This window comes from Microtus oregoni, unplaced genomic scaffold (assembly GCF_018167655.1).
Source record: "Microtus oregoni isolate MIOR12 unplaced genomic scaffold, Mior012 000054F_ref0000373, whole genome shotgun sequence".
In the NCBI taxonomy this organism is placed as follows: domain Eukaryota; kingdom Metazoa; phylum Chordata; class Mammalia; order Rodentia; family Cricetidae; genus Microtus; species Microtus oregoni.
In genome coordinates this window covers 14,936,138-14,962,118 of record NW_024543830.1, presented here as the reverse complement: position 1 = coordinate 14,962,118, position 25,981 = coordinate 14,936,138, and the positions used below count along the sequence as shown (strand labels likewise).

Genomic DNA, 25,981 nt, shown 5'->3' with positions numbered 1-25,981 from the left:
TGAACACTCTGACTGGATGTTCACCTGTGATCACTGGCTGTTTACCTCTGATGGCTTCTTGGCCCCTAAGGAGTGGCAAGGTCTGTTGGCTCAACCAACCCTGTAGCCTAAGGCCCTGGATTATGAAAGCTGAACTGGGCCAAGGCAGAAATGGCAAGAGAATGAGTCCGGCCCTAGCACCCTCTCAGACATGCTTTAGAGCACAGAGAAAGTTTCTTCACCCCAACCCTCCATTTTCTGATCTGCAAAGCTCCGCAAACTGAAAGGCCTTTGCCACTTTGCAGTACTCATTCTATATAAAATCTGGACAGACACATCCACAGAAGGGATAAGCAGCTTGGAGTCTCCCATGTGTTTCAGTCAAACCAGATACTATTGACCTGTTCCCAAATAATGAGGTTGACACTTGCGTAGATCTGGCACTCCCCTTGCTATTCCTTCCATTCAGCACGGGTATGCCTCACTGCCTTTTCAAGTCCTATTCATTCTTGAAGATTCAACTCAATGACTCCCTTTCATAGGGCCACCATTACGTCTCCCATGGGGATCCATCTTTCTTTCCTCTCTAACAGGCATCTACTACCGTGAACAGTCGCCTGGGCACATTCTGCAAGCTCCCTGAAGGCAGGAGCTGTGCTTCACTTAATCTGTGCATTCACCCACAGGACTCAGCTCAAGATTCTGGGAGTTATTATCAGCCAGATGTTTGTGAACTAAAAGTGGGACCTAGGCTTAGGTTTGGATGCAGTTCCAAGCTATTTCAGGCCCCAGGACGGGTGGGGTAAGAAAGGGAATGCTGGGACTGGGAGATAAGAGTTCTGAATGTGAATGTGACCTGGGCTTCAGAGACTGGAACAGCCCCTAGAAGCTTGGTTCTTCCTTGTCTAACCCATCAGGAACAAGGAAACACTGTGTCCTCAGGACTCTCTTCAAGATGATTCTTGGGCCTTTTAGGGACCTTACTTCGCCCATCCCTTCCCTATGACCCAACAAATAAGTCAAAGTCCTAGGCACGTCTGTCAAAATTGGTTGGAGGGATTTTGGGGAAAGGCCAATGTCTGGGCTCCCGGTCTCTGGCTTGAGCTACATACTTGATCTTAGCCCAAAATGTTGTTGACCCTTTGTCGGGACTCTGGAGTGTGGAAGTGGCATGAGCTCATGCTGGAGGTCTGGGAGCTCTGTTCTCACCACTGCAGAATGGGACAAATTATGAGGGTGGGGATGAGGGAGGTTAACTCTTCTCCCTGGGAAGAGACCAGGCTTGCATGGGTGTGCTGGAGCCTGCAACCGCTCAAAAGCTGCGCAGGCAGAGCTTCTGGTCATTGTGGCCTGGAGAGGATTATCACCTTCAGGGCAAGGAGGACTGAAGGCTAATCCTGGAAATCCGGACTGGCACAATGAGAGTTAGGAGGGTGAACGGTTAACAGTTTGTTGAAAAACAGGGAGAGTCCCTCCTCTAGGGGCCCAGCTGGCTGCAAAGCCAGGAGCAGAGGCTCCAAGGGTGATGCAATGGGGCCCGCCCTGTACACCAGAGAGGGTGAGGAAGGCTGACTCCCACCTAGCAGCAGCCTCCACACCACCAGCTCATGACCACTCTCTCCTCCAGTTCTACAAACCAGCCATAGGGTGGGTAGGAACTCGCAGGTAAAAAAAGACCCTGTCCGCTTGAGCTGTGGGAAACTGCAGCTTCTGGCTGTCCTATTATGTCCAGCCTCTGAGCCTTTCCAGTCAAGTAAACCTTTCCACCAGCCCTCACATGTTCCGGAGTCTATCCATCAGGGTACCTAACTCGTCTAGCCAGCCATTCTCTATTTTGACTCCAAGACTACGTTCAGTCTTTGGAACAGGTGCAGGCCGAGGGTGGAGGTGTCAAGACTGTGGGAGGCACAGACAGTCTCTGATCTTGGCAAATTGGCACTTCCACCCTGTTAGCCCACTTACCATTATCCTGGAAGAGGGTATATCCTGGATAGAAACCCCCAGAAGCTTCTTAAAAAACAACAACTCATACCAGCTTTAAGGATGGGCAAGTGTCTTTGAATTCTTGAGTTATACTGTTGTTCCCTTCTCACCTTTGAAAAATGACACAGTCTCCTGAGAAATATTTCTCAGCATGGGGCGCAAAGAAAGACAGGAGAATCGGACCTCTCTAAAATATATTTGGTGACCCAGATTTTCTGACAAAGTTGTGATCTTAACTCTAAGCTCCATGAGGACAGGGCTGTGGCTGATCTGTTTTCTATGGGATCCCTAACGCATCTCCTGTCATGAGCCAAGGTTATTAAAGTGACTTACCAGGCAGAGGCTGAAGCCAATGCCAGTTTCAAAATTTCTGCTGTTATGGTAAACTCAACACACACACACACACACACACACACACACACACACACACAGAGAGAGAGAGAGAGAGAGAGAGAGAGAGACAGAGAGAGACACAGAGAGAGAGACACACACAGAGAAAGACACACACACACAGAGACACAGAGAGAGAGAGAGAGAAAGAGAGAGACAGACACACACACACACACACACACACACACACACACACGGAGGAAGGGAATTTGCATTGGAATTCTGTCAGCAGTTCCTTTAAGACCTCCAGGTTTGTTTTTTTTTTTTTTTTGCTGGGACTTACATCTTAGTAACTTATGTTTGTGTAAATTACTTTTTGCAACTTCCTCCAAGCTCCCTTGTATTTGTTATCTGATTGGATTAAGTCATCACAAGCCCTAGATGGAGAGCTATTTCTTGTTTTGCATGGGAAACAGATCCAGAAAGATCTATCTAAGATCATTGTGGCCACATTGTAAGCACAGTCTGAGCCTTCCTCTTCATCCACCCAGAACCCTGACACACACACGCATGCTCTCTCTCTCTCTCTCTCTCTCTCTCTCTCTCTCTCTGTCTCTCTCTCTCTCTCTCTCTCTCTCACACACACACACACACACACACACACACACACAGAGAGAGAGAGAGAGAGAGAGACAGACAGACAGACAGACAGACAGACATCAGAAGCTCTCAAGTTCCCAGAACAGAATCTCAGAAGCCATAAGGCAAAAAGGCACTTGATCCAGCACCTTTGGATCAACTATCATTGTTGACAACAAGAACAACTGCCCCTGCCACTTACATTTTGTTCCCTTTCTCTGTCCTGTGACCCAACTTTGTCTGTTTTGTTTGAAAGCCAATCACACCCACTCCTACTCCTCACTCCCAAACATGAAATTCAACTGCAGTGAACTGAAAATGACTCAAAATGCCCAATAACAGGGAAAAACAGTTAAACTCCTAAGGTAAATGATGAAGTGCTAGGGCAGCACAAGCCATGACAAGTATATAAACCATCCCTGTGCACGGCAAGATCTTTGCAATACTGTGATTGGAACAGATCTGAAGCTACAATGGCAGGCACCTACCAACCACTCTGTACAAACGGGCATCTGCAAATTAATAAAAAGCGACCGAGAAAGATGAATGAAAGATTTTTCTCTGTGTACGTTTCCCTATGGTGCTCAAATAATAACTATTAATAATTTCCTAACGCATGTGGCAAATATTAGCATACTAAGCAGAGAGGGCGCTGTCAGGGAGGAAGAATTCCTGCTAGAGTTGCTGAAGGGCCCTGCCCATGGTGATCTAGAGCTCTGCTCCAAGGAGACCCTCCAATATCAATAACCATGCCAATGGTGCCTCCGTGTCCAACATGGAAAAAGAGTGGGTGCAGGAAGGGTTTCTAGTATTACCCACATCACTACAATTATGGGGCACTTAAAGTGAGGCCTAGCTGACAAGAGGCAAAAGACCTACAGAACAACTATAGACTTTTGTGGGTACAGTGCCAGGCTATCTGGGAGTACAGAGGCAAAACCTAGGCTTCCCTAAGACGCAGGAGCAGTGCTCTCCACAACATATTAAACTCAAAGTGTTTCAGGCTGACCCCGTATCTCATCAGCCTCTCCGTGAAGGAGTGTTTTCCTTCCCTGTTCTCCAAATTGGTGATTACCACCAGTACTCAGCCACAGTCCACAAGGCTCTATCAGGTCTGTCTCCAGCTTCAGCTTTTGCTCTGTGCTACTCTACCTTACGTCCTAAACACGCCAAAATAGTGCCAGTGCCCATGGCATGCCAAGCTGTCTCAACTGTCCTGTCTTTCCTAAGACTGTAGCTTCAGCCTGGGTTTTCTCAACCTTACCCCACTGTCTACTGTCAAGACAGCACATGTAGCGTCTCATCTGCAAAGCCCCTTTCGCTCAGCCTGAGCCCCACAGCACCAGTTCCCAACCAGAGGCTAGTACCTCATCTTACTAGTCTCCCAAGACACATCTAGCACTATTCCTAGTACATCTTCAACACTCAGGACAGTTGTAGAACTTAACCCCCGTGTTACAGTCTGAGAACTGCATCACTGGGCAGTGTCAACACTGTTTGAACACCATACAGTATACGTTCGTGGACTGTAATCATATAGCCCAATATATGTTATATAGTACACCCACTGCATCTGGCTCTATAAAATATTACTGTGCTGAATATGTCAGGTAGCTGTCGTACAATGGTCAGTACTTAAAAACTTAAACATATCAAAAAGGTATGTTTATATCAGTACCACCATGAACATTTGAGAAATACGTAGTGCTAAAAACACAATAATAGTTGCTCTGTCGCAAGATTATAGGAATGTTTCAATGCCGTTGTAATCTTGGTTTGTTTTTGGTTTTTGTCTTGGTCTGCTTTCTATTGCTGTAATAATAATAAAAAAAAAACATGACCAAAATGAAAGTTGGGGAGGGAAGAATTTCAGTTTACTCATCCTGATCACGTTCTATTATAAAACAACTCAAGACAGGAACCTAGAGGCAGGAACTGAAGCAGAGGCTATGAACTAACATTGGTAATTGGCTTGCTCTCCATTTCTTGCTCAGCTAGCACTTTTAACCGTCCAGGACCTCCTGCTTAGTTGTCTGGCTGTCTTCATTGGGCTAGACCCGTCCACATCATCCATTAATCAGGAAAATGCCCCACGGACACGCCTATAGGCAATCTGATGCAGGCTTTTACTCAGTAGAGATTCCTCTCCCAGATAACTCCAGCTTGTTTCAAGTTGACAAAAATCTAACCAGAAGAGTTTTGGTTGTTATTGTTGAGATGGGGTCTCACTATGTATCCCAGGCTAGCCTCAAACTCACTCTGTAGTCTTGAACTCTTGGTGATCCTCCTGCCTCACCTTCCTGACTGCTTGAACTACAGGTGTGTGCTACATGTGGCTCCATGATAATCCTATGGAACCACTGTTGTATGGTGTCTGGCATTGACTTAATCACCATGCACTATATGACTATGTTTTAAGAACAAAAAAGTACCATTAATTTTAGGGTAGACTATTAGATTAATCATATCAAGCCCATGTGGAAAACTGCAATGCTGTTATACTTTAAGTATGATGATCTGATGGACCTTTGACCTCCAGCCACCCTTTTTCTAGGGCAGGGTCTCCTCTGGTCTCCAGATCTTTTGAAAACTTTCTACAACTGCATACAACAGGTAGCCTTATCCTTAGGTCCCTCCTCTTCTCAAACACTGGCCTAGGGCTATTTCTCTAGTCTCTATGTGCCTGTGATGTTCTGAGGAGCTCACTTGCTTGCTGACGAAGGTAGTGCCAGGGAGTGAGGGAGAAAAGACGGGACATTTCTTGGCATCCAGAAGGGGCGGTCTCTTCCACTGAACCGTGTGAGGTTGTCCTGAGGTTGGGCCTGAGGTAGGCAAGTACTCACTGGTTCTCACGGATGTTATGTTGCCACACTCCCTGGCTGGGCAAGCATTTTGATCTCCAGCCTACACCTTGAGGTATGGCAGTCACCAATACCTTCCACAGTGGCTGGTTTTTAGGAATGCCCAGACTTTGGGCTGGAATGACCCACAGAGACCTACTGCCTCTCCAGCATCAGAGGGGTGCCCTTCCCACTGTTAGACCAAGCATCCTTGCTCATGCCCCCTAAGGCCAAATCATCAGCCTCCCTTTAAGTCAGGCACTTGGGTGAGGGGGATCATGTGCCAGTCTCCATCTTGGCCCACTCAATAAAGTTCTACTCCCTCTAGGTCTGGTCCTGCTTAGGTCACAGCACCGGCACCGGCCCTGTGAGCCTGGAGCTAAGACGATGCTCTGGCTCCTGGAGGCGGATGAGAGAGGTACTTTTCAGTCTCAGAGAAGCTCACAGCCTGGAGGCTAAAATGCACAGAGAAAGTGCAAAGCACTTGGACAACAAACATTTTTTAAAAAAATCAAATCCAAAATACAGATACACAAGTGCTTGTTAAAGATAATGTGTCTCAAGACATATATTTTTCTATTCAAGGGACTCAGAGTTTCATAGCTGATTTCTAAAGAGTCTGCAGAATCCAAGGGCTCTAATAACAGTTTAGACACCCCCCCCCAAAAAAAAATAAACGGTCCTGAGTGGGCCAGGTGTGGTTTCAGGCCCCAACTCTAAGGAGAAAGGGGCCTACCTGGCCTGTGTGGATGTGCCTAGTGTTCTGATTTCATCTCTCTGCCCAATGGCCATAGGATTGTCCAAAAGAGAAGTCTGAACACTCAGAAGAGATGAGGGAATCCTAACGTTTTAAGACATGGGGTCCTTTCAGGCACTTCAGTGACCCTCTTCTAACATCCACATGGCTAAGGGTCTGAGTAGTTAGAACAGGCTTCTCAGAGGAAGAATTCAGTGGTTCCAGAAGGTATTTCACACCTTCCCCAACCCTGAACATAAACTGATATGGGGGGGGGGGATGGTGTCTTTTCAGATCACAGCCTTTTTCTTGATAGAGTTGATTCTTTAAAAACCTGGTAAAGTCAGGCATAAATGGAACAGGGTAAGAGTTCAAGCCAGCCTGGGCTTCAGCAGAGTGAACCCTTGTCACAAACAAACAAACAAACAAAGAAACAAACAACCACAACATGGTGAGGTGCTGGATATAAAAAAGTAGACATGGAGAGAAATCTAGGAGAAAGGTCCCAGGAAGACTTAATCTTAGCACAGTAGAGAAGAGTCTGGCTTCTCAGAGTCCACGGGAGAGAGGAGAAGGGTGAAGGAAAGGGACGAGAAGGGAGTCGCAGGAGGCAGCTAGATGTGTAGCGGAAGCGAGTTTTGTGGGATCTTGTGGCCATTGAGAAATCCCAAGGTGGTGAGACAGCCGAAATAACTTTTTGAAACATTTCAGAAATGTGATTGAAGACTGTTTGCCATGTGATGTAACCTCCTCTCCCCTGTGACCCACAAAACTTCACTAAAAGTTCTGCTACATGTTATAGCCTCATTTTTGTGGTTTAGGGGTGGGAGTTGGAAAGAGAATGGGCTGATGTGACAGCAAGAGGAACAGTCATGAGACTGGAACGGTGAATAAAATTTCAGATTAGGCCGCGAACTAGTTAGATTAGAGCCAGAGGTGACCATGAAAACCTAAGTACCCTCAGCAGTTCACAGAAATCCTGGGGACAACATTGTACTTTCCACAGGACATAGGAACTGGAGCCAATGTCATCTGAATGATTTGCAAAGGACAGACTATCTCAGCTGACACCAGCTTCCAAACAAGGTTTCCCTTTCCAAATGAACCAATTCTTGGAAAACATAAATGGGCCACATGCACCTCTGCCACCCGGGGCCTCACACGGGGACTGTACACAGTAGAATCCAGAAACTCTGAGAGCACCCTACAGGCTCACCGCAAGTGGAGCTGGCAGGGAGAGACTAATACCTAGAGAGAGCAGGCAGCGGGAGGGTCAATTTGGCCTGGGCTTTTTTTCCATCTGCCCTTAGTTCTCTACCCTCAGGCCCATCAACCCTATCGTAATGACCTCTTCACATCGGGAGCTGCAGCCAGAAGGTTTTGTAAACAGACAAGGCCCAGGAGGAGATAGTGATGGAGGTCATAAAGGGTTGTGTAGAAACCAGACGGCTCTCAGCTTGTTCTGCCCCCCTATGAAGTCAAAAAGCAAACACTGGCCCTTGAAATTGGGCTTCTGGTCCAAAGGGTCCAGCCATGGTGCGGGCTGCGAGTGAGTAGGCAATCCCAGGAAAGGTTCTAAGTCCTGTGGGACTCTGGCCTATGCGCCCAAGCAGCGCTCTTTTATACGGTGCCCCCTCCACCCCTCACCCCCACCTTTTTACCCCGAGATCTCCTGGGAAATTCAGTAGTCCAAGGTCGCTCAGTCCTGTGGCATCTTTACAGGGACCACATAGTAGGGCTGATGGCACCACCTGGTGGCGAACAAGCTACAACTCACCCTGTGAAGCTCATCACCCAGGAGCAGCCAAGGAGGAAGGAACAGACCTCGCAGCCCGGCCCAGCGTGGCGACGTCACCAGAGTGCGCCAATTCTCTCCGCCTCTTTCCCCACCCTCCTTGGGCCTGCCAGTACTTGACGTGGCGTCTCCGCCCTCTACCCTTACTTTGCGTGCGTGCTTGCGTGCAGCGGAGGTTGCTGCGCGGGCAGGTCGGAGCAGCGCGCTGCCGCTTCTGGTTGTTCCGTGGCCGCCGTCTCCGTCCGTCTGTCTTGGACTGCGGAGCCGACGAGGCGCGCGGGTCCCAGCCCTTCGGAAGCACAAGCAGCTCGGCGCGGGGCCTGGCGGGAAGGCGGGCGAGCGCGTGGCCGAGGGTGCCGCGCGGACGGGCGAGCGCCCGTGAGGGAAAGAGGCGGGGGCGGCGGGTTAGCCGCGGGTCGGGCCGGCCGGGGGATGTCGATGCCTGACGCGATGCCGCTGCCCGGTGTCGGGGAGGAGCTGAAACAGGCCAAGGAGATCGAGGACGCTGAGAAGTACTCCTTCATGGCCACAGTCACCAAGGCTCCCAAGAAGGTGCGAGGCTCTGGGTGGCGGCGGGGGCCCTCGCGGAAGGGGCGCGAGCAAGCCCCAGGCCCGGGCTCTGGTAGTTCGGGACTTCGGGCTAAGGGTTGGGGTGCTTAGGGACCACTGACACGATGTAAGGGGTGGCCGGTGAGCGGCCATGGGCCTATCTGGGGCCGAAGAGGCCGCTCTGACCTCGCTTTTCTTTGTCCCTCGGCCGGAGTCCTCCTGGATCTTTCTGAAGCCCGAGAGGGCCAGGCCTTGTATTTGCGGCTGACTTTTTCTGAATGGAAGGCCTTGAGGAAGAGATTGGGAGGGGATGAACGGCTCAGCCGACCCCTGTGACCTCTCTAGGTGCTGGAGCTGTGCAGGTAACTTCCCCTCTAGCGAGTGGGGAAATCAGGCAGCGCTTTTCAAGGCATCTCTTGGGGAGCGTTGGCCGTTTAACCAACAACTGCGTGATAGAGGCAAGAGGAAAAATTGTATGAACTGGCTTTTTTTTTTTAAATGCAGCTGAAGGCTTTAAAAGCAACAAAAGATTGAAAGTCAAAAATGATTTTCGCATCCCAGTCTTCCAGTTGCTTGGAAGTATGCGAGAAAGGGAAATTTAAGGGTTGGTGACAGTAGACACTGTCATGGATGCAGGTTGATCCCAGTCATGTGAATAGATCATTTAGACATCCCTCCAGAAAGAAGAAGCTTGGGTAGGTGGGAGAGGTGGGTGGTAAGCAATGATTGCTCATTCTTTACTGCAGCGAACAAGTTCCGCTTATTGTGCAATGGGTTGAGCTTCTCTTGCTCTTGGAAAAGGTGATCTATGGAGGGCTGAGTTTAACTAGCCCTCTCCGCGGTGGCATTGAGATCTCCGGAGCTTTCTGTCAAACATTACTCGACTTTACACCTTTGGCACCCAGTTAACAGTAGACCAAAGAACCTTTGCCAAGAGGTGACCTTCCTGAAGCCAGCGAAAACCAGGACAAACATTCCCCTCTTGTATAAAGTCATTTCAGAGCTAACCCTGTCCTACAGTACGTGTTGGGGCTCGGGGCTGGTATAAATTCAGTAGAGCAAGGTTTGCAGGGGTAGGCAGCCCCGGAGGTCCCTGCACCTGAAGTAGTTAAGCTGTTCTTAGTGCCTGAGAGGGCCTTTTCCCCTCCAGGAAACGAATTACTAGCCAAGTCTAGCAAAGAGAAGGCATCACTGTGTACTTTAGCTTAGTTTTCTCACAAAATTGAGATTGTTACCATTAGGGCCTTTAAAAGATTCTAGAAGATCCCTTGATCCTAAGGGATCCAGTCGACCTCGTTTTTAGTGCTCTCATTCCTCTGATTTGTTGGAGAAGTGACCTTTTGCAATGTGCACTATTTGGAATCGCAGTTAGAGTTCTTACAAGCAGAATGCTTATGCATAGTGCCTCAGATGAGTTAAGGGAAAGAATAGGGAAATCCTGATAGCCTGATCCCTCTGGCTCATCTCTTACCATTAGCCCACCTTTTGTCTAGTTACTTGAGAGTGTTTTCATTGTTCCTTTTCTTTATTTCGATGTAACTATATTCTTGCAAGCCAATACTGATAAACCAAAATCTGAACTATACATTGTAAACTAGAGGCAAGGACTCTTGATTATCGCCATGAAACCTAGCTCTGTACCTTGCACACAGCACTCAATTGTTAATTGCCAGTCTGGCTAACCAGTAACTGAAATGCTGAATGCCAGCAGCACTAAGATCCCTTTCCCTTTCTTCTTCCTGGGAGGAAGATCACAAATGAGTATTATTGTGAAGCCAAGTGCTAATGACTTTAGAGACTCCCATTAGCTAAAATAAGCAAGTCTGCCAGGAGTGTGGGAAGACCCTGTTGTAAGTTTCCATTTGCTATTATGTGTCTCCATGTTATTAGTCTCGTTCTTTGAACTTTATTGTGTGGCATTTACGTTGTACTTATATTGAAATGCATTGTGATGACTAATTACCCTTCCCTTAATGATGATAAAAGACATTATTTAGTTAATGGACCAGTTAAGGACTAGTCAAGGTCATGTAGTAAATTCAGGTAGTCTGTTTTTGGGTATATTATTCTTCCTCAGAATTGCAGCTGGATTTATGACTTAGATCACTTTTTGTACCTCTTCCATGTGATGATTATGTGACAAAGTATGGGAAAGGTGAGGGTGGGTGGGAGCTTGGCATGGTACTGGGTAGTGTGAGAAAATGGCCTCTTTCAAATGGTGTCGTCCTTCACCCATGAGGATTCCAGCTTGACTCTAAACCAAGTAACCCGTGGGTCATTCCCATTCCTGAGGCCCCACTGGAATTGAGGACATTCCTGGGTCAAAGAATATAGGTGACCCCAGTGCTTCTCAGTAAGATCAGATCCTAGTGTACTTTTTTTTTCTTGCCAGCTTTTATTTATTGTTTGCTTTGAGGTACAGCATATGTAAAAGCATATGCATCTTACTATTCAACGTTATTGATACCCAGTGTTGTATCCTTATTACAGGGCTTGTTGGTTTGATTAAGACTTGAAATAATTGGTGGTCAGGAAGCCAACTATTAGTTGGTATTCCCGTAAGTGAATAACTTGTGTGCCTCAGTTTCCTCATTTGCCTAATAAGTACCTGTTTGGAATAGATGTAACTAGAGACATTTGGAAGTTAAGATAACAACAGTAGTTTTTTAAAGTGTATTTTGTTACCTCTTTTTAAAATTTATTTATTTATTTTGGTTTTTTGAGACAAGGTTTCTCTGTAGCTTTGGAGCCTGTCCTGGAACTAGCTTTTGTAGACCAGGCTGGCCTCGAATTCACAGATACCCGCCTGCCTCTGCCTCCGGAGTGCTAGGATTAAAGGTGTGCACCACCACCACCCAGCTTAAAAATTTTTTACTACATTAATTTATGGAGGGAAGACACGTGTGCCACAGCATGTGGGGAGTCAGAGGATAATTTGCAGAAGTCTCTTTTCTCATTCACTTTGTGGGTGCCAGGGATCAAACTCACATCAGACTGGGCAGCAAATGTTTTTGCCTGCTGAGAATCTTGCTAGGCCTTTTCTCATTGGTAGCTTATAGGAGGTCATAAATACAATACAATGGGGAAGACAAAACTTCAGAAATAATGGGGAAAATTGTTAACTTTGAGTATAATTAATGAGATTGGCTACCACAAGCAACTCCGTATAAACATCCCTAAGAACGTGTCCCTCAGTAGACATGAGAAATAATGGAAGACATGTTTTCCTGACCAAGAATTATAAAGGCGGTTATCACGGGATCTCATTGGTTGTTTTGATATAGCTCACATGGTAAAACTTATTCACAGCTTACAGTGTTTTCGGGTAGTATGGTCCCGAAAGCTGACATGAGAAAGGAGTCCTTGAGTTGTAAGACGTATTGGCGGTAATTGGAATCAAATACATCTGCTACATTGTTGCAGAGACAGTAGCTGTTTTCGGACCTTCAGAAATTGACTTTGTATCAGATTGGTGTTTTCCGATAGAACAAACCCAAATCTCCAGTTTATTGATGAAATCTCCTTTGATGGATATGTTTCTCCAAATACCTCTCAGAATGTTGACCATTCTCTGAATTTCTGAAATCTGAGGAGGAAGGACACAGGATTTTGCTGAGTGGCATATTAAACTACTTTTGTGCATAGTTGTTGGTCTGGGTAAAGTGTATGTAGGGCTAGTTCATCCGGAGCCTTAAGAAGCACTGCTCAGAACAAAACGACAGAGGTAAAATCCGGGGTGCTCCTTTTTTCTTTAATTATCTGATGGTACAGTCTTCTTGCTGCTGTGTAGATTTTATACCTGTGCTCCTTAAAGTCATCAAAAAGAAATTAGATTGGTTGCCATTTCTCAGCTTTATGGTTTTTTGTTTGTCGGTTTTTGTTTTTTGAGACGGAGTTTCCCTGTGTAGTCCTGGCTGTCCTCTATAGACTCGGAGATCTGCCTGCCTCTGCCTCCTGAGTGCTGGAATTCAATCTCATCTTCATGTTATTATATTCTCTTTAAAGCAGCTGCTTTGTTAGTTGCAATCTTTGAATAGGAGTCAGGAGAATAAGATTTTTATTTTTATTTTTGAAGTCCTAGGAATCAAACCCAGGACCTTGGATATGCAAACCAAGTGCCCTGCCACAGAGCTATAGCCCCAGCCCAGAAGACTTCTTTTTTCCCTAGTTTCTCCACAGACAATGAATGGTTCCTCCTCTTACTTGGTTTGATTGCCTTAGATACACTCTAATTTCTAAATGAATTTGTTCAGAACTTTAGACATTTAACTTATAATAGGTTCATTGTTTACATCTTTGGCTGGTAAAATTATAAATATGGTTGTGTGTACACCTATAATCCTAGCATTCAAAAGGCTAAGACAAGAGGATCATAATAAGTTCAGAGCCAACATGGACTGCAAAGAAAGAGCCCGTCTTTAAAAACAAAAGCAAATAGAAAGTAAATGTGCTTTGGATCCATATGAAGTGTGTCACCTGGATCCAATGTTTCCCATTATAGTCTTGCAAATTATCTCAAAAAGATGTTTGAAACTTTAATCCCGTTAGGCATGTTAAACCCATCTGTGGGTAGCTATGAATGTGGTACAACTTGTGGTTCTCAAGTATAATCTTTGAACAAGCACTGGCTAGCAAGGGGTCCAGAAGGATTTGGTTTTCCCCTCCTTCCCTCCTCCCTCCCTCTTTCTTTCTTTCTTTCTTTCTTTCTTTCTTTTTCTTTCTTTTAATGATTCCGGGGTCTTTCCAAAGCAGAATCCTTGAATTGTATGAAACAGAAATACCTTTGAACTGTAATTTTGAGTTTTCCCACAGAAATGTGTCCCTTCGCTCCATAGCACCTACAGAACTAGGTGGGACACCCACACTTCTCTTGAGACTCAGACTAATTTGTTCTATCTGTGATCAGTTTCTCTAAAGATATAAGCTCAATGCTTTAATCTCAGGGTGCATGCAAATTACTGGTACTGTCTATCATCTCCATCTTTAGAAGGCCCTAAGGAAAACTCATTTGGACTCAGTTGTTAACATTATCTTAAAGATGTAGAAAAGAAGTTTATTTTGTATTTTCAAAATGGAAACCCTCATCTATGTTTCTAAGTCGAGAAGAGGTAACTACATACAGAATGTATAGATGGCAGAGAATTGAAACCAGTCTCAGTTTGGTCCGACTGAGGAAATGAGATTGTTCTTAACCTTGTGAGTCTTAATCTTTGAAAAATTTCATGAACTCATAATTTCTGTCCTTAGGAAAGTTCAGAGGAGCACAGAAACATGTTTGCTTCTAGAGGTTTTAATAGGGCTGCCTGGAACTTGCTCATATTATTCATAGATCCTACTTTAAATAGTCAGGCTTCTCCTCATAGTTACTTCCTTTCTTTAAAGATCGAGAATCTGCTTGGTTTTTTTTTTTGTTGTTGTTGTTGTTGTTGTTTGTTTGTGTTTTTTTTTAAGGTTTCTAACTTGTACTTTGTTCTTGTGGTTTAGAATCAAGCTGAGGCTGGTGGTATTGTTACCCTCCTCTTTGGGAGGCCTCTCACCTTCTCAAGGGACTCATTGCCTTGAGAGTGTAACTCAGAAACTTACACACAAAAGCCAACATTTCAGCAACTTTGGGAGGGAACAATCTCAGCCCTACTACTCTTCATAAGAGATCGTGCTTTTCAAACTGTGTTTTAAGTCTGAGCTGATGAAATCTGATTTCTTTACATAGAGCTTTTTAAGGTCAAGGACCATGCCTTACACGTAGTGTCTGAATGTTTATTGAATCAAATACTGGGAAGGGATTGTCCCCAGGAGAAAGTGAGTTAGCTCATGTGGCACCTGACTTGCTTTCCCTGTCTTCTGGCCAGAGCTATTTCCTACTAACTTAACCTCCCTTATGAATGGATAAGGCTGCAACTAGGGACAGCAGGGAGAACCTAATTAGAATTCCCACTCACTTAGCAAAGCTCTTTTTTTTTTAAAAAAAAATTTTTTTATTGAGAAAAAGAAAAAAAAAGTTTCCGCCTCCCCCCAGCCTCCCATTTCCCTCCCCCTCCAGCAAAGCTCTTTCTAATGCCACAAATGGAAGGTCAGAGAGGAAAAAGAGAATACAGAGTACATGGCCTCCTCATTTATTAGCTTGTAGCGTGGAAACATAGCCTTAGATTTGAAATTGTTACCACTTTCAGTCTTTAGCACTGGGGACCCTCTACTCGAAGTCGAGACTGATGTCCTGGATTTGAGGGGCAGGGACTTTGGTCTAGGGAGTTGCAACTTTGAAGAATAATGAAGAGTTGAACAGTAACAGTCGGATTTGGAGTGTTTGTTAGGGCTCTGAAAGTATTAACAGCCTTGCTGACAATGCTGAGCAAATTTCCCAACCTTCTTACTCTACAAATGCTGAACCAAAGGTGAACTTGACACCCAAAAGCCTGATGTACACTTGTCTTTGAAACACACCTTTAGAATTACAGTCTTCTGGGAATGGGGCCAGTGCTGTCCTAATCATGAGCTCTGATTCTGGTTGGCATTAAATTTTGTGACATTTCTGTAAAGCATGTGACTTTGGCAAGATTTGGTGGAGAGGGAGTCTTTCAAAATTCCGTTTTGGAAGATGAAATAAGTGCTTTGTAGAGATGGCAGATATGTGCGGTTGCTCTGGTAACAGATTCAGTTTCCTGTCACTGTCCAGGTGGTTCCAGCTTCTAATTCAGTACTTGAGTTTTTAGTGCCAACATCAGTACCAGACTTCTTAGCAAGCAAGACAGGAAGATTTCCAGTGTTGGCTTGTTATGAAGAGAGTGACCCAGCTGGCTTCTCATGCTGGACTTGATGAATTGTGAATCTTAATTACACTGATCAATACAGTGGCCTTGGTAACAGCCTTGTAACTGCTGTAGAATCTGTTTGCTTCGAGGTTGTAACAGAAAGAGTCTAAGTTGGTTGGGGACATCATGTTCTCACTGTAATAAGCTGTAGGCTAAGTCCAAGGAAAAACAAATCCTGGAGGGACTGACCTCACTACACCCCTTCTCCAGTATTTCCCAGGAGGAAGCATTACTCTGGAGGTGGTTTCTAATCTTATTTGCCAGTTGAGAGTAAATGTAAGTGGGGTAAAGGAAACTTCCAGGTTATAAAGGATAGATGGAGAGCACCTGTGTTGACAGGTCCCCTGTCTGCCGGTTTGTAATTGGGAATGGATGATTGATGAAATTAATCTCAGCCCTTGAGTTATCCTATTTGGAGAATATGGAGCTCATAATTTTGCACATTCCTTTCTGATTCCATAGAGAGGGGATTAGCTGAGTACTGGTCATGATTGGAATGAGAACATATTGCCAGTTTTTACTAAACTTAAACTAAACCATATTTAAAAGTCAAAAACAAAACAAAAAAGTCTCTGTCTTGATTAGATAGACTGTCATGTTCGCCTAACCTCTTAAGGATTCATCAGATGCACTGTTTGTACTGACCAGTAAGTATAGTTGGTGTTTAAAGTAGCTTCTCCAACCTGGCAGTGGTGGTGCACACCTTTAATCCCAGCACTCAGGAGACAGAGGCAGGCAGAACTCTGTGAGTTCGAGGCCAGCCTGGGCTACACAAAGAAACCCTGTCTCAAAAAGAAACAAAAAAAAAAAAATAACTTACTGCTGCTGCTTTTCTCACATTCAGAGTAAGTCTGGAGCAGAAGTTAAGGAGCCTGTCCAAGTTACACCTGTGCTAGACACAACTACAGATATGTCCTGTAGAGTTTAGATTCCCCTGAGACTATTATTTAGGCTCCCTTAACCTTTGGAGTTTAGAGCACTCTTAGAACTGTGTACATATTCTAGGCAAAAAAAAAAAGAGTAAATTAAACAATTTGTATACAGGAAATTTGTCAACCTAAAGCCTATCCAAGGACCCAGGCCAAGCACCTGGAATGATTGCTTATCTAGAATTAAGGATGTGTTAGAGTCAAAGGAAGCCCTGAGCTGTGTTCTTTGGACTTTATCTCCTAAAGGTCTTCATGAAAACAGGAAGATGATTTAAAAAAGAGTGCTGGAGGGTATCTATAGAAAAAACAGGGAACACCAGGCTTCTCTAAGCCAGTACCTTTTCTTCAGTCTAAATTACTTTGGAAATACTAAGATAATTCTAACATTTTTTTTACATACTCTTACCCCTAGTTTCTAGTTGGTCAAGTCAAAATATGAGAGTTTAAACTTTCTAGTTTATATTATGAATTCCTAGACTGAAAATAATAGTATTTTAAAGATTTTGAGAAACATTTTGGTGAAATTCTGACTTAAGAAGAAAAGCACAGAAAGGAATAGTTGATTATTGAGGAGTTAGGGAAATAACTAAAGAAAGATCAGAAGCATGTGCCAGGGAGATAGTTGATTAAACTGTGAACCATGTTACCAGCCAAAGCCATTGGGAATACTGGCTCTGGCCTTTGGCCTGAAAGAATGGCCAGGCCTGCCTCAGGATAAGTGCTGCAGGAACAGTGGTGGCTGGAACTCAGTAGGAAGACGTGTCTAGTTGAGGCTGGAGCTTTTCCTGCCTTTTCTTTGGAAGAGAAGAAATGTCCTTTACTTGAGGGGTTTTTATAGGATTCTTTTTCTTTATGGTCTTGAGAAATTTCCACGCCCAAACTCAAAGACTACCGAATAAAGGGGGTATTATCAGGGTGTTCAGAGCTAACTTTGTGTATAGACTCAGGTCCCATTAACAGAGTCTCATCTCTCCCCAGAGAAGTCAGGAGGCTCTACCCGGTACCAGTTCTAACTGCTTTCCTGTGGGAGGAAAAAAGGAAGCCTGCTGTTAACATAAGGATGTGTCGTGGTTTGCTTAGTGACGCATTAAAGCTGAGGAGATACAATTGTACACCAGTTGTCTTTCCTTACTGGCTGGAGTGGTGGCTGAACTCATGAGCATTCGTTCTGTGTTCTCCCAGAGGACAGAAATTCCATTCCTAGTGCCTAAGTCACTGCCAGTATCTCCAGCTCTAAGGGATCCAAGGCTCGCATCTGTTCATATACACAAAATAAAAATAAGTCTTTGTTTTGAATGACGGAAGGATCTTTAAGCCTCAATTTCTGGGGTCTTAAAAATCTATTTTATAAAGCTGCCGGGGGGGGGGGGGTACACGCCTTTAATCCCACCACTCGGGAGGCAGAAGCAGGCGGATATCTGAGTTTGAAGCCAACTTGAAAAACAACAATAACAAAAATATATTTTACAATTCTATTCAACTTGTATTAATATGTAGTTAAAACTAATACTCGATTTTATTTTTCTTCATCAACATTTTCAGCTTTTTGAAGATACAATTAGCAAAATTGTATTCAGTATAATGTGATACTTTGTTATTTGTACACATTGTCAAGAGATTACTCTGATCAAGTCAGTTTACATAACTATTTCCTCAGTTACCTTTTGTGAAACTTTCCAGAACACTGCCTCCAGGAAGTACTCCTTGAACTGTGAGTGAGACCCCATAGGGAGTTGAACAACCCTTTCACAGGGGTTGAAAGACCATCAGAAAACACAGATAATGAATTACGACTTATAGCAGTAGCAAAAGTACAGTTATGAAGTAGCAACAAAACTATTTTATGGAGCCGGGTGGTGGTGGCACATCCCTTTAATCCCAGCACTAGGGAGGCAGGCTGATCTCTGTGAGTTTGAGGCCAGCCTGGTCTACAAGAGCTAGTTCCAGGACAGGCTCCAAAGCTACAGAGAAACCCTGTCTCAAAAAAAAAAAAAAAAAACCCATATGTATATATATGGTTGGGGGCCACCACAACATGAGGAACTACAGTATTAAAGGGTCACAGCATTAGGAGGTTGAGAATCTCCCCAGAGCTCTGTTCATTTTAGACATCAGAATTGTATCTTTTAACCATTCCCTCAGCCCTTCTTCCTATGAGTTTGACTTTTTAGGATCTACATATGAGATTATTTAGGTAAATATTTAACATGCCTAGCATAGCTAGGGAACCAAAATTTATTATTCACATATGTTACTTAAAAGTAGATTATCTCAACAAAAGTAAAAGCCTTACAATAAGTTTTTAGATATAGTTCTGTAGCACTGTGATATTAGGAAGTAAGAATTCGTTGGTGACAACATTTTTTATTTAACTTTACCCAAAGTGAATATAACATTTTTGGTTTTTTGAGACAGGGTCTCACTTTGTAGCTCTGGCTAGAATTTGATGTATAGTCTAGGCTGTCCTGAGACTCAAAGAGATCTGCCTGCCTTTGCTTCCCCAGTGCTAGGGTTAAAGGTCAGTGTCGCTATGCCCAGCAGTATAACTTTTATTTTGTGAAAATTTAACATTGCTAGAACTTTTTTTTAAATTTATTCTTTTTTTTTTAATTTTATTTTTTTACTTATTATGTATACAACATTCTGCCTCCATGTATGCCCGCACGCCAGAAGAGGGCGCCAGATCTCATTACAGATGATTGTGAGCCACCATGTGGTTGTTGGAATTGAACTCAGGACCTCTGGAAGAGCAGCCAGTGCTCTTAACCTCTGAGCCATCTCTCCAGCCCCTAACATTGCTAGATCTTTCAGGCACATTTTAAGATTTAAAGTGACTTGAACTGGGTGCTTTTCGGGTAACACACTGCAGATGTAAAAGAACCTTTTCAATTTCAGGACATATTCTCTTTGTTAAATGTTAATATTTAAGAGAAAAACCACTATCCTTAGCCAGCACTAGACAGTTTTGTTTTGTTTTTTGTTTTTTGTTTTTTTTTTTTGTCTAACAGTCCTGGTTGTCCCGGAACTTGCTTTGTAGACCAGGCTGGCCATGAACTCAAGGATCCACCTTGCCTCTGCCTCCCAAGTGCTGGGAATATATAGGCATGCGCCACCCCCACCCTCTGGATATTTTTTTAAAAAGTACATTTAAGGACTGCAGAGATGGCTCTGAGGTTAAGAGCACTGGCTGTTCTTCTAGAGGTCCTGAGTTCAATTCCCAGCAACCCCATGGTGGCTCACAACCATCTGTAATGAAATCTGGTGCCCTCTTCTGGCCTGCAGGCATACATGCAGACAGACCACTGTATACATAATAAATCTTTTTAAAAACACATTTAAAATATACATCTGATGCATATTTTAAAGTATTATACCTCCTCCTGAAAATACTCAGTGAGTTTCTCAGGTGAACCCCCTTCCTATACACACACAAATCAGTAGTCAGTTTTAACAATACCAAATTGGAATCCTCCTTGTACAAAGATAGGTGGTTGTGATATAGATAGGATATTAATTAGAAAGTAGTCAGCACTGGATTGCCCATGCGCTGTCCTTCACTCCTAACAGGGAATCAGAGGAGCCTTTCTGCTTGCTCGGAGCTTAAGCCCTGCTGCTCCGCACAGTAGCATCTTAACAGCAGGGCATTAGCCACTTAGAACATCATCAAAAAGTTTTGTCTCTGTCCTTTCATTTATTTCACAATGTAGGTTCTGAATAACTGTTCACCTTCCCCAGAGCTCACAACTGCTTTGGTGTTATTCTCCACAAGCCTTCCTGCAACCAGACTTGAGTAGACTAGCCCCTAAAACAGCAGGAGGTGCTTTCCCTACCCAGTTCCAAAAGCAGGGAAGTGCTTCTGAGCTTGTGGCCTGTTGGGGATTTTTGTTTTTGTTTGTATATGTGTGAGTGAGTGTTCATGTAGAGGTCGAAGGACAGCATGCAGGAACTGGTTCTGTGCACCATGTTTGTCCAGGATTAAACTCTGTTCTCTCAGTTTTGGTGGCTGAATATATCCTGGAGTGATAGGTAACTCTTGTAAACAACTCCAGAGAAGCCACAACTGACAATCCTTCCCAGCTTTCACGATTCTTGGAGCCCCAGAAGGTGGTAGTTTCATACTAAGATTTTTATGTAAACTTGAAGGATGGAAACTAAAATCAGCCGAAGCTGATTTGTAGGGGTTTCATTATATCCTTTCAACTTGAAAACATAACCTGACTACAGGATGGATTGTGGAAAGGTGTCATTGGCTCCTTTAGAAATAATTGCTGTTGCTATGTAGTTACTGTTTAACATAGGATCCTGGAAGTCAGTGAGCTTATAGGAAGCAACTAACGGATGGCAGCTTAAAAGGGTTGTAGATCCTGCCTTGTTAGCCCAGGGTTCAAAACACCAGTTCTTTCCGACTTGACTGCCACACGTTGGTAGCTGCTCATAGTTCTGCCACTCATACACTACGTGGCAAAGACTTTCCCTTTCGTTCTACCCAGTTAGACATAGTCTAGCCTTCCCAAATGCTGAGCTGACTCACAGCGTGATTCATGTACTCACAGAACAAATAAATGGATTTAAAATGTAACTGGCTTTTAAACCTCATATAAACTGTACTTCTAGACCAAGGAAGGAAATTTTTCTTTTAGATATTGCCTTGTTAGGTTACGACATCACCGAATGGTGCCAGAGAATTAATTGTTTGCTTCATATTAAATTTTCTTCCCATAGACATTTGTGTGAAGTGTACAGATAGGCCTGTTTGTAAACAATTGACAAGTTTTCTTCTTTAAAAAAAAAAAAAAGAACATCTCCACATAACCTTGCTGTAGAATATGCCAGTTTAAGTTATGGGTACCCTTAGAATGAAGATCAACATAGAAAAAAAGGTTAAACATAGTAAGCTGACTTGGTCTGTCCCAGGCTAGCCTGAAACTTGTGATCATCCTGCGTCAGCTGGGATCACAGACGTATGCTGCCAAAACTCTCCTCTGACCTGATTTTTAGTACATGCTCTATGAATCTAAATAAAGTGACTTCTATGATTGGGGGTCAAAAGTGCAGGATATTTTAGATTGATAGCTTTGAAAATGCAAGAGAAGAAAAATGCAAATGTAAATATGTATTTGCTGGAAGAAAGTTAACATGAAAACATACAGAAGCCACTGATAATAGCGTGGATAGAAATGAGACTCTGGATACACACATGTGCTAAGTTTGTTTATGTCTGTTTTATACGCCAATAAGATTAAATAGAAGAGGAAAGAATTGAAGCATTACGAATCTTTAGGAACACAAGTGAGCCCAACCAAAACAGCAGACCTAAGCTAATGTAGTAATTGGTTGTGCAGGCTCCCAGCAAACAGTACTTAAACTGTACATCCTTTATGAAATGTACTGTAAGGACAAAAAGAACTTCAAGGAAATCTCTGTGCCTTTGTGTTTATGTTTGTGTGCACTGTGGCACAAGTGTAGAAGTCATTGGATAGCCACAGGTGTTGGTCCTCATTTTCCACCGTGCTTGAGACAATGGTATTTGTTCACTGCTGCATGGCCTGTGAGCTTCCCCTATCCCTTACTCACATAGAGGTGAGAAGAATGAGCTCCCTAATAATCCACTATGCTCTACGGCATATGAGTACCCCACCCCCACGTGTACCTCTTACACAACAGAAGTAAATAAAATGTTCTTAAATTTGCAGACTTACTATTAATATTCTTTTGGGTGTTTTTTGTTGTTGTTGTTGTTTGGGTTTTTTGTTTTGTTTTTTTGAGACAAGGTCTCACTCTTGTAGCTCTGGCTATTCTGGAACTCACTATGTAGACCAGGCTGAAATGCACAGGATCCATCTGCCTCAGTCTCCCAAGTGCTGAAATTAAAGATGTGTGTCACTACACCCGGCTTATTATTCTTAAGTTTTGTAATGACATTGATATTTGGTAGGAGAGTGTCTTTATTCTTTATTCTTGAATGAATTCCAAAGAAATTCCAAAAAACTGGAATTTTTATGTTTGTAAGTTTTTTTTGTTTTGACTTCAGTATATGAAAATATGCATGTGTGTGTATATGTATGTATGTATATACCACATGAAAAATTTAAAGATCCATTCTAGGTCAAAGGTATTAAAATATTTATTATACTGTTTGTTTGACCTTTTTTTCTGAGTTAAAACTGGTAAGAAATTTGGGGAAATAAGTAAAAGACACAGCAGTGGTGCTGGGAGAGGTGAGTGAACAGAGCCTAAGGACTAGGTATGCTCTAAGGACCCAGGGTTCTGATTTTTCCTTAATGAGATGCCAGCAGTTGCGGGTGAGGAGAGGGTAGGCTAGCATGATATAAGGGTAAGGCAATTAGGCATTAGCAGATTAAGTAGAGAAGGGAACTTGGTTTTTTACATACATAATGTGTTTTACATTATGTTGTAAATTGTTGGGGTTTTTTTTAGAAGATTAGGAAGCCTGTCCCTGTGTTACTTAACATGTTCAAAAAAAAAATCAACTTGCTAATTTTACCTCTAGTTGGCAATTCCTTGGTTGACTGCAGCCCTAGGGAGATAGTCAAGGCCAGTGAAGAGTTGTCTCTTGAAGGAAAGGGGTATTGGCCCATGGTGAAACCACTTGTGCTATGAGAATTTTTCCAGCGTTGTCTCTTATGATTTCAGTGACTTGGCTGTATGGCCTTGATATTACCTCCTTCTTCCTCACCGCAACCAGCCTTGATGGCATCACATTGAGTTCCTTGAAGGGGATATTTTGTCTGGCTGTGGAATTGGATTCTAGTAGCGTGTGTTACTGGTGACTGCTCAGACCCCTAAGGGTAAGTGGAAGATATGTGTTGTGATTAGTCAGCCTGCCCACCCACCCCTTCCCAGAAACTCAGACCCCATCTGGAAAGACTGAGAGCTTAAATTTGAGACAGAAGGAAAACAGGGAATAGCCAAAAACCTGCTGAGTCTCAGAAAACTGATTTCTGCACTAGGAAATGAAAGAAGAAGCTGTCTGTATCCCAAAGGTGATGTCTTTTAGATCCTTATTCTCTGGTGGATGTGTTTGAGGACAGGGCATTGGAAAGAAAAGATCCTTCATAAGGAAACCACTTTTATCTAATTGAGCTAGACTTGGGTATTTTTTTGTTTCACAATATTGGTGTTCATTGTTGTTGCTTCTAAAATGGGAATCAGACTGATCTCTGCTTAAAAGTCAAGAAAAGGTACTGCTTCTGTCTGGGCTGACTATCATGACTTTTTTTTTCTTTGAGAAGGGAGTGGCTGGGAGTAGATTAGAATTAGCAGGAAGACATGTGGAAAAGGGATTAGAAAAGGTGTAGGAGTTTTAGAACGTGTTTTAATGCACATCTTAGTAATTACCTTGTTAAATTTTCTAGTTTCTGATAGTCTATTTGACTCAGTGGTGTTACCTAAGAAAATTGTTACTCATAACTTCAAAAGCAGCAAAATTCTGTGCACAATATGCCAGGGAAGGCAATGGGATAGAGTGTATATATTTTTAAATGTCTCAGAACCAGAAAAGGATACTGACCTCTGAAGTCATCTCAGTATTAAGAAAGACTGGTCCTTCCATGTACATCTCAGGTATGTAACAAGTAGACTTCAGTCTTTGTGTGTTACAGTAGCCGGCATGTCCTAGAGGAGGAGTGAAAGTTCGTGACAAAGCCGTCTCCTCATTACATGGGCAGCCAGAGCCAGACACAGATTTTAGCAGCCCTTGTTTCGTACATAGATCTCTCCTCAGGTGACATGGGTATTTAGTGACAAGTGAATATGTTGACTAAAAGAATATAATGCACGGGGGCTGGAGAGATGGCTCAGAGGTTAAGAGCATTGCCTGCTCTTCCAGGGGTCCTGAGTTCAATTCCCAACAACCACATGGTGGCTCACAACCATCTGTAATGGGGTCTGATGCCTTCTTCTGGCCTTCAGGCATATACACAGACAGAATATTGTATACATAATAAATAATAAATGAATGAATGAATGAATAAATATTTTAAAAAAAGAAAATAATGCACTATATATATTGTCCTGCTAGTTGTCACTTAGCCATAGGGTTATAGTAGGGTTCTGGTAGTTCTTAATTTCTTCTAATTCAGCAGAGAGAAGGAAAAATGGAATAAGGTATGGTAAGGAGAAAGGGTAACTGAGCTATGCTTATGAGTGTGTAGGCCATACATTTTCAAAATTAAATTCAACTTCTGATGGTAAAAATTATTAAGATCAGTTAAGCAATTACAGTTATTTTTTTCTTGAGGTTTATAACTTTTGGGGTTGCCTGTGTTCCCTTTGTCTTGGGTAAGTTCTCTACCATTCTCGTAGCTTACTGTCACCACACCCACCTCTACATGAATATGTAAAGTAGCTGTTCCTAAATGAGCCTCAGTACTAGAAAGAAGTCAGACAACCATCATATCAACCATCATAAGTAATGCTTTAAAATAGTACACTGTACTGACGTAATGTTTAATTGGGTTTAAGACACAGCAAGTAGACATCTGTATCTGGATGTGTTATTTGGAGACTGGGTCTGTCTAGCCTAGCATTTCTCAGATGTGCGGTTAGCATAAGAGGGGACTCTGCTCGCACTTTCTCTGTTTTTCCTTCTTCCCTTCCTATGCTGACTATTGCATGTTTGATTTGGTGTTTCTTTAGATTTGAAGAAAAAAAAAGTAATACAGACAGGCAGTGGTGGTGGACCTTTAATCCCAGTGCTTGGGAGGCAGAGGCAGGTAGATCACTGTGAGTTCAAGGCCAGCCTGGTCTACAAGAGCTAGTTCCAGGACAGGCTCTAAGGCTACGGAGAAACCCTGTCTTGAAAAGCAAAAAAATAAAAAAATAAAAAAAAAAGAAGAAGAAGAAGAGATACAAACCACACTTTTGCAGTTGTCTTTGTTTTACCTTTTATCCAAAATACCATATTTTTTTTTCACTTAAATACACTGAATCTAGCCCAAACAGAAAGCTGCTATTAGATCCAATTTTGCTAGAAACTATGACATCCAGAAATTGTTTTTGGCACCAGTATCCTTATTTACAGCATAAAGGTGAACAGCATGCAAGGATACTTTCCACTGAGTGGGAAACATCTGATAGCTGGTAAGAACCTAAAGAGTTAGACTCCTGGATGAAACTGGCAGAGCCACAGCATTCTTTAGAGCTGCTGTGAGGCAGTCTCTGCAGCTTGTAGTTCAGAGGGCATGTGTCTGCTGGGTACCTTATGGACAGCTATCCACACTACTTCAAATGTGGACCATATCCATTATTTGAGAGGTGGCATGTTAGGAGCACTGTTTGCCACAGTCTAATATTTTTAGATGGGAAAGATCTTGCTAAGCTTTAGGCTGCTGATAAGCTTTATTAATAATAACTACAAGGAGAGATTATGT

At 43.3% G+C, this 25,981-nt stretch overlaps 1 protein-coding gene across 2 annotated transcripts in view; it reads left to right on the top strand.

Moving 5' to 3' along the window:
* The first annotated feature begins 8,465 nt into the window (after nucleotides 1-8,465).
* LOC121437833 (S-adenosylhomocysteine hydrolase-like protein 1) overlaps nucleotides 8,466-25,981 on the top strand; it is a 34,292-nt gene continuing 16,776 nt past the window's right edge. For both annotated transcript variants that reach the window (XM_041637891.1, XM_041637892.1), the window contains exon 1: nucleotides 8,466-8,854. In XM_041637891.1, the coding sequence (XP_041493825.1) occupies nucleotides 8,735-8,854 (120 nt within the window). In that variant the 5' untranslated portion in view covers nucleotides 8,466-8,734. The remainder of the gene's footprint in view (nucleotides 8,855-25,981) is intronic.